This window comes from Argiope bruennichi, chromosome 5 (genome assembly GCF_947563725.1).
Source record: "Argiope bruennichi chromosome 5, qqArgBrue1.1, whole genome shotgun sequence".
Lineage (NCBI taxonomy): Eukaryota > Metazoa > Arthropoda > Arachnida > Araneae > Araneidae > Argiope > Argiope bruennichi.
The window spans coordinates 80724869-80734903 of NC_079155.1; the positions used below are offsets into that span (position 1 = coordinate 80724869).

General features: G+C 27.6%; 1 protein-coding gene across 1 annotated transcript; it reads left to right on the forward strand.

Annotated features, from left to right (window-relative positions):
* Nucleotides 1-2685: 2685 nt before the first annotated feature.
* LOC129969093 (rhomboid-related protein 4-like) lies at nt 2686-4092 on the forward strand. Its single transcript, XM_056083501.1, has one exon. The coding sequence runs from the start codon at nt 2852-2854 to the stop codon at nt 3869-3871; it is 1020 nt and encodes a 339-aa protein (XP_055939476.1). The 5' UTR covers nt 2686-2851; the 3' UTR covers nt 3872-4092.
* The last annotated feature ends 5943 nt before the right edge of the window (nt 4093-10035 follow it).

The following is a 10035-nucleotide window of genomic DNA, read 5'->3' on the forward strand; positions in this document are numbered from 1 at the left end:
ATTATGCATGTGTGTAAAATCGTTTTTTTTTTTCGGTTTAGTTTAGTTATATTAACGTCCCGTTTTAAAGCAATACTGGGGCTATTTTGGGACGGACCTCGTAATTTTGAACCGCGGTCGGATGAAGAGGACGACACCTGAGCTGGCATCCCCCTCTCCACACCAGCGGGAGGAAGTTTAACATGCACCAGACCCGCTTACTCGACGGTTCTTCGGTGGAATCGGGTCTCGAACCTGAAACCCTCCGGTTCCGAAGCCGAGTCCTTATCACCAGGCCATCGCGAGGGTCGCGTATTTACGAAAAAGACACCTATGTAGATAAACAGCAAAAATATTAAATATAAATACATAAATTAAAAAAATAGAGCAAAAAGTGCGCCTCAAGCTGAGGTTCTGATCACTATATTGCACTGAACACACATCGAAGCGAAAGTCGAATATTTATTCTATTAGTTAATTATAAAAAATACGCTTTCGTTTATGTGCGTAAAATTTGAGAAATTTACTGTGAATCTTTTTGAAACGAAATTTAAGTTTTAAAAGAAACAAAAAAAAATCTATGAAAATCTTCATTAATGTAGCTATTAATATGCAGCTTCCGTTATTCGCTTTTATGACTGCAACTTATGATGAGTTTGTGTTTGTGATTCCTATTATGGGATATTTTTTTTTGGTGGAATTGCTTAAATATATTCATCCAATTATGAATAAGAATGAAACGCGTAATAAAAAGGCAGGCATATATTGCAGAGCTACCGTCAAAAACAATGTAAGCTTGGAATTTTATTTCAATTAAATGTATATTTTATATCTTGAATTTTTTAAAATTCTTAGTTAATATTAATAATCCCTTAATTAAAATTTGCTTATTAAAAACTTTTGATCCTGAATATCAAAAATGTAATGTTTTTTGTCTAATTATTATATCGAAAATTAAATTAAAGCTATGATTTAAATCATGCAGAAATCATCATTATAAAATGTAGTATAAGTTACAATACCCTCTCCAATGGCTAAATAGACTTTTAATCCTTTAATCTGCCGTTCTTTAGTTGTTTTTTTTTTTTTATTTAGTTATTTTTTAATTACAGCCAGTCATCCGCCATTGTGAAGTATAGTATTTTTTTTTTTTTTTTTTTTTTCCCATTCTCCTGACCAAAAACAATTTTATGTACCTTATATTTTTACATTCATCATACTGAACTCATCATCCCTATGTGCAGTATGAAGTAGAATTCATGCTGACAGTCCGTCTGGCTCTTGCAGAATGGTTTGGAATATTAATTTTTACTGGATGGATTAAAAATGAATTAGGATGAAAAATCGCTGAGCTGTTGCATCGTTTCCCCTTAATATTATTAATAAGTTAGTTTAAGAAATACTTCTGATACAGTTTAATCTTCTTTTTTACGGTTTATAATTATGAATCAGAAATTTGAGAAACAGGAAGCTTTTTTAATGGAGTTTATAGTGCATTTCGTGTTTTGCTTTTGAACAGATTTTATAATTACTACAATAAACCATGAGAAATGAACCTCTTAGTTCCAGTATCATAAAAGCAGGGCGTTCAAAGCACTATAGGTGTTATGAAAACAGAATTTTAATGCCGAGTTTTATATATATATATATATATATATATTTCATGAGGATACGTAAAAATAAAGCCATGTCTTAAGACATGTATCTCACCCCTCGTTAAGTCATAATTATATAGATACAAAGACAACTGTATTTGCACAATGCTATTCAATATGCTGAATACTGTACAATATCTTGAAGATATCAAGTGTCTCTATTGCAATAAAAATTATGCCAAAAGAATACCAAGATTGTAAAAGAATGTATCATTTTTTTAATCAGTCGTTTTCTTTCTATAAGTATATATAAACCGATAAGTTTCCTTGCTCTTCCCAATTCATTCGAAGTTTTGTTTAACTAAATTTTGAAAATAGTCAATATTTCCGAAAACTGAGACTAATTAGAAATCTGTAAATGCTTAGATTTCATATATTTTCTACGTTTCATGTAATCCATTGCAAGATCACAGAAAAAGAGAATTTATCCTTAACTGTGGAAAAACGATTTAAAGTTATAAATGTGTCATCTATTTTTTTTATTCGTTATGTATCATATTTTATTTGTTTAAATCTAATTCGTTGCCTTTCTTATAACGGGCTGGTTTAAAAATAAAATTAAAAAAAAAAAAAAAAGGTTCAAGGGAAAAAAAACTCCGAGTAATACTAGTTTTCTAAGGTACAGTTTATGTTAATCGAATGATTTCTATGTAAATTAATCGATAATAATAATGATTTGTAGTTATTGATCCTTGTGTAATTTGTATCTAAAATTTGATTCCTTTTTTTAAGAAAAATTTGAAGGCATTTTGTCGAAATCCTGATTGATGTAATTGAGTCGAAATCTGAGCAACTCTAAAGTTTAAAAAATGCGAATGATTTAATAATATTCATTTCATTCTTCTTATTTCATTCAGAATAATATAAAAGAAATTCAATGCCAATGTGATTTTGATATATCGATTTTGAAGTCTGTGCTTTGTGCAAAACCAAATAAAAATCTGTTTTTTGAAGTCGAAAGAATCGAAGGAAGAAGCATCCGAACGATAGACTCATTATTATTGTCCAATCAGAATCGAACACAATCACAACAAACTATGACGTCATAAGAATATTTTTGGCAGCGCGAATCTACTTTCATGATGAAATTTACTTTTGAAGTTGAGTAGCGAACATTCTCGATGCCATTTCGTGAATCTTAAAGCAGGAAGATTCATGTAATTTTTCCTACTGCAAACGATTTTTCCAGTTGCGTTTCAGTATTTTTAACCATCGCCATGTATCCAGGGAGGAGAAGACAACCTGGACTTGGTATTATGCTTCTGCTCTATCAAATTTTTGGAGTGATCGGGTATGAAAATATTCCACCAGTGACATTAGGCACTATTGGACTTCAAGTAGCTATTTTCTTGAGACTTCTCAAATTTTGGTATAAACCTTCACATGTATGTGTCAGTGCTTATAATGTATGGACGAGGAGAGAATATTCTCGATTGATATTTGCAGCATTCGAACATGCTGACGATTGGCATCTTTATTATAATATGGTATCATTTGCAATCAAAGGGCGATCGCTTGAGAGAAGATTCGGCAGTGTCAAGTTTGCCTACATTCTTGCAATTTTCACAATATTGACGAATGCTGTCTTAGTGGCATTAAATGTTTTAGCGATTGAACATTTGGGCGATTACGACCAATGTGCTGTTGGATTTTCAGGTGTTATATTTGCTTTGAAAGTTCTGACTACTTATTATGATTCGAATTACTTGACTCAAGTAATGGGTATTCCCATTATTGTACCAGCAAGATATGCTGTATGGGTTGAATTATTACTTATACAACTCTTTGTACCTAATGCATCATTCTATGGACATTTGGCTGGCATTTTAGTTGGTATGGCATATATAAAAGGGCCATTGAAGTGGATAATGGATCTTGTGTACTCTATAGCTAAAGGGATACTTTTTCCCTCTATGTCAACCCCAAGATTTACACCAAGAGCGGAACCATCGGGTTATGCACGTGCAAGAGAACAATATAATGAGTATGTGCCTCCAGGTATGAGTGAAGAAGAACAAGTTAGAAGAGCCATGGAAGAAAGCTTGCGAGAAGAATCAAGATCTAATGGCATACCACCTTATGATTCAGCATCTTTTTCTAGTGGTATGCCCCCGCCTCCTCCTCCGGGTTTCATATTTGGTGAGACATCTCATATGCCACCACCACCACCACCGGGCTTTTATCCTGATATAAATGATTTACGAAGTCGAAGAGAAGCTCATTTTACAAGATTTTGATTTTGCATCATTTATTACAAAGGTCTATTTTTGTGTAAACATCTTGAAATCATAAAATATGTTAAAGTTCAGGTATAAACTATACTTATGATTTTTGCAACTAAAGTAATTTCTCTTTTAATAACTAAAGATATTTATGGTTGTTTATATGAAGTTGTTTTGAAATACTCCTTGTTTTTAATTATCTGTGATATAGTGATTGGTAAATTATTTAATACATTTCTTAATGATAAGTATATTTTTCTTGTAGCTCTGTGTGTTTTTTTCTAAGAACTTTCATATATCATTAAATATTTCCTTAATTTTTATTTTTCATTAGAAATTATTAAATTTAATTAGAATGAATTGAATAATAATTTGTAAAAATGTTTTATTACCTATTAATATGTATGTTATGAAAAGAAATAAGTTTAGTGGTCTAAAATTTTTTTGATGTATTATTACTTATACATGTTTGTATATAGAAAATTTATTAATCTATTTATCTTCCACCAAATTTACAGCTTAACTTTTACTCATAAAATGTTACACTTTGTATAGATTAAAGGAATTTTTAAATTTCTAAATAACTCTTATATTATAAAGGGGAAAAAATATTTTTAAGACAAAAATAAACATTTGTAATAATTCATATAGAATTTATTTCATAGTTATTGGAACAGTTATGTTGTAAACATGTTCACGAATTTCATTCTATCATTTTTGTGATTAAATATTATATAGTTTCATTGATTAAAAGCTTTTATGTATAGTGTACAGTTATCATTTCCCATATTATTTATTATATTTTTTTAACAGTATGAATATTTCTTGTAATTTATTTCTCATTTGATTGTGCCTTTTTTTCCCATATGTAAGAATATAAGGCTTCTTTAAAAAAATTAACGAATTCTTCAAATAGGAGCTGATAGATAATAATCCTTGATGATAATAATTTATTTAGACCAATTGTTTAATTTTAATGGTTTTCTAATTACCTATTTTGATATTTTTTTCTCTCTATGAATTAAGCAGATTTTACAATCAATTAATTGGTAAATCTTAGAGAATACATATAAATATCCACTTAAATGTTGCAGTTATTCAAAAAAAGTTTGTTCAAAACATGTCTGTAGTTCAATGTTTTTTTTTTTTTTATTATTATTATTATGGGTATTAAATCACAATGGGTAGTAAATATGATGGTGGTACTTAATAAGTATTGAACAGGAAGAGTATAACAGCACGATACAAGATTCAAATGGTGGAGTATATTTATAACTTGCAAATGCATAATATGATGAAATTATTATTAATTTCTTTGGTTGTTTTCATAGATAAGACTTCTATCACTACAGAGATAAAATTTCCAGTTCCCTCTGCATTCATTTTTTTTTTGTGGTTATTTATAAAATTGTAATATTTATTAAATTTTGTACTGTGTGGAGGGCAAGCAATTAAAAGTTATTTAGGTAAATGCAATTGATCTGTGTTTTGCTATTGTTTAATTTAAAAAATTCTCTGAATTATCTATTAAATAACAATATGCATTTATTGCTAATTAATATTTTCTATTACTTTCATTTGATATAAAGTATATTATATAATGTATGCCATCATTTTAAAAATGAGAAAAAATAATTATATATATAAATAAATAGTAAGAATATTGCATTCTATATAGAAAACTGCATTATATTTTATCTGAAGTGATAAAATCTAAAAGAACTGATTTCTGTTATAATGAATATAAATTATCATTATGGTCTAATTTTTCGCATTGCCTTAAAAAAGCATGCTATTATTGCATTTAGAAAGAATTCTGATAATTCAGCAGCATTGCAAAAAAAACAGGAGTTTGATTCTTATCTGTACTGCCAGATATGTTTTTATGTTCCTTTTTCAATTTAAATTATGATTATTTCATTTTGCACTGTTTACATTTTTTATACCTTTTTTTTTTTTTTTTTCAATTTCACTATTTTCGAATTTTTTTTACCATGTTAAATATATTAGCATTATTTTTTTAACCATTATATTCCATTACTTTTGTTTGCTATCTCTATTTGAATTAATATTATTCTTACTGCCCCCCCCCCCTTTTTTTTTGTCCTTGGCGATTGAGGAATTCTTTAATACTATATCACTGTCATTCAGGTAAAAGTCATCAAGTTCAAAAAATTCCAATTTTGAAATTAATACCCCATCCAATCACTAATTAATACTTTGTAGTCTGATAAAAATTGCTAATTTTCCTGAATTTTCATTTCTGGGAAAAGAAATATTCATATTTCACTAAATCCTACAGGCACATATATCATTGGGTAAGAGTCGCCAAGTCCACTTGGAAGCTTCTTACAGTTACTGTTAATTTATATGTTATTAAAAGAACTTTATCTTATGCTGTTAGGAATGGAATGATAATTCTCTCTTGGTAGCCCTTGAAAGTGACATTGGGAGAGGAATGACCAGAATTGTTTGCTGCTGTGGATTGTAACAAAATTTGATATTGTTCAAGACTTCTCCAGACTATAACTAGAGATTGGAAGTTAGTTTTTCAAATCCATTCTGGACTAGAAACTAGTGTTGCAAATGTCAGACTAAGTAGTGTTTTTATTGGTATAAAGATGATGGTGATCAGAGTCAAAATTAAACTATGATAGATTTATTGATATGTATGGTTCCAACAGGTCAAATTTAAATTTATTCTGCAAAAATTTCTGGAATCTATACATTCAATGAGGGAGTATAATAGTATGCACAGTACTATTAAATCATAGCAAAAGAAAAAAAAAAAAAATGCATGTCTACCTACGCTTTGGAGACTGAGTGAACTTAAAGGCAGTTAGTTGCACTAGAAAGTGGAAGAATAAAGTTCCTATATATACAGTAAGAGAACGAATTCAGTAATTTTCTTGATCATTTAACTTTTATTATATACTTATATAAAATAAAATGAAGGATACTGAAAGTATTGAAGTTAACTGGCTGTAAGTAAATGTTTCTGTTTTGAGAATAAATACCTTGGATTGATATTTTTCTGATGTAGTTGTTTAAGAATTTCTCAAAAATCTATGTCTATAGTTGAGGATGATTTTGAACACCTGTATTTTCTCTTGTTCTAAGAAGTGTAATCTGGAGCAAAGCCATGAAAATAATTTCCAATATTAAAGAATGTGATTCCAGATTTTTTTTTTTTTTTTTTTTTTTTTTTGAAAAATATTGTAAAATTGTAATATTTTTTTTTTATTTTTGCATAAAACAGATTGGAAAAACATCAATGAAACCAAAATATGCTAGATAAATATAAAAAAAAAAAAATTTTTAATTGGAAAAAATCTTTTTTTTTTTTTTTTTTTTTTTTTTTTAGCTAAAAAGAAGTATAAAGCAAATATCTTTTTTGTTTATAAAATTATCAAATGATTTGTTCCAAAACTTTCCAGATAGCTTAATAAATATATCTTCAAGTTCCTAAATTAAAAACAAAGCTCTCTTCTATCCAGTCTTTAAATATTGGGATTTGACTTGTAAATAGCTAGAAAAAAAATTTTTCTTTTTCACAACTTGAATCATTTAAACAGCTATGAAATATTTCTAAATGAACAGTTTATTCACTACTTCAGAAACTGGAGAACATATTTAGAAATTTCAACAAATTTGTACCAAAAATATACTTTACATTGTAATTTACTATGTTTTTCATAAGAAAAAACTATCAAATTTCAGAATTTAAGAAAATTGCATTTCAAGATGCAAGAGAGCATTATAACCTATCTTATACAAATATAAAAATCAATGTAGCTTCCCAAAGGATAAATTTAGAAATAAAAATCAAATGGCATTATGAGCACTGTTTAGAAATTAAGAATATTGAATATAAAAATATTAGATATTTTTACAAAAAATTGGCTTTTTAACATAGTCATCTATTTAGCTAATTTTGTTTTAGGAATGTAATAAAGGTGTCTCTAAAATAAATACCTATTTGTGCAACAGTTGTTTGGTACAATGATTTGATAAATTATGTAGTGAATATCAAAGGCAAATTATAATAAACAACTAATAAATGTAATAATTAAATATAAATTATAATTAATAATATATTTTTCTATGTTGATTTCAGTAATGTATAATTTGTAATTAGGAAAAAAAAAATCAAAATTGAATATATAAACAAAGTGATTAAATAATAACTAATGATTCAAAAAAAAATCATGGAAGTACTTGGCATTTTGGAAATAAAAATCACTATTAAACAACATTTGATGGACTATTACAACAAGTGCTGAAGTTCATTATTCTTGTTATAAACCAACTATCAAATAAAATAATCGACAATTAACTAAATCTACTATAGAAGAAAGAAATCTTTAAAAGTATATTACTTTTTTATAATGACTCAAAGGATTAAATTGACCTTATTTCAAAACTACAGTTTTGGACTTAGTGATTTTTACCTGAATGAATGTTTGTAACCATTATGTTAAGTAGATTAACAATGTTAGAATTCACAACCTCTAATTTTGTATCTATTAAGAGATTTTTTGTGTGTTTTGTTTATTTCAAACCAGTCTTAATTGTGTTGAATAATTTTTCACAATTTCTTTATTTGTACATAGATACTCATTTTTTTTTTAATCTGTTGTATAGATTTTCATATTTGGATTAATATTATATTAATACATTAAGGCAGTTATTTGGAATTATTTTTTCATCTTATTAATAACTCTTTTTTCCATTTCAAAAATTTAATCTCAAGGGAATCAAAAATGTGTAAATCGAGCTTTTTGATTTTTATAAAACTGAAGTATATGCAATTGTATGTTATGCTTGAAGTTTAATTGTTTGAAAATACTGCTTGGCATTGTATTTGAACAAAAAAGGTTTTATTATTATTATTATTATTCTCTTGATGAGGCAATTTTTTTGTGGCATAGTATAAATAGTAAATACTATGATAAATTTTAAATAAAGCATATCTTGTTGGATTTTCTTTTGTTACTTTTTCTCTAATAACTTGTTGCTAAAATTTAAATTTTTTTGAATTTAAATTTTTATTCTTTCATGAACCATTAGAACTCTAGTACATATTTCATAATTCAATTTGGGCAATTAACAGTTTGCCGTCCGCATGTCTCGTAAAAATTTCTTCGCTTGTCGCCGGCAGTTTTTGAGGTTATCGGGAGATTATAAATTGTCAACTATATAAATTTTATACTTTACTTAAGACACCACTGTGGTGTCGCCGGATGGCATAGTGTTAAAAATTTTTTTTTTTCTTTAGCTTGAGTTCCGTATATAGGAGATTTAAAACAGAAAAGGTCATTGAGCTATTAACCAATTAATAAATATCAAAATCAAATTGAGTTTATTAATTGGGAAAATTTCAATAGGAGTATTTAGATTTCCCTCGTAATGTTGAAAAATAAATCAGGAAAAATTCATGTATTCTCTCATAATATTGAAAAAAAAAAAAAGATCTGTAAAGTATACAATCAGTTATTACTTTCAGTGTCCAGAAATTCTTGTACGAAATATCGCATGTGGTAATTTTAGAAGATCTATCTTATGCAACAAAACTCATGTACAGGGCTCAGAAAATAAAAATCTGAGCACTCATGGCGTTCGCGGAATCCTCCAAAATAAATGATTTTCTGCCGGAGAAGGAAAATATTTTTATTAGAGAGTGTGGTGCACAAGAAAGTTTTAAGGAGACCCCCTCCCATTTATTTATTAGTATTAGGTATCGTTAGATATAACAATTATCGGTAAAATAATAACAAAATTACTACACCGCATCTGTTTGAAAATAAGAATTTGTAGTGACATTTATTGCAATAAAATTGTTATTTTGATTGAAAATACTTTTTTTTTTTTTTGCTTTGATGACATGGCTTCTGTTTTAGATGAAGGTATGATTAGGAATGCTGTTTGTATTCATTTCTTTACAATAACAGCATTCAGAAAGTTTATTTTAAGAAATTGATGTATTTTGCAATGAAAATATTGCCGTCTATTTTCGAATATTAGTACAAGAAATCATGAAAAAAGATTATTTCAATGTTTTTCCATATAATTTTTCTCGCCATTCATGGTATCTATTCTACAAATGAAATAAATGGACTATGCATTTAAAAAGAAAGAAAATCTTTAATGACATTTTTACACAAAACTACAGATATATT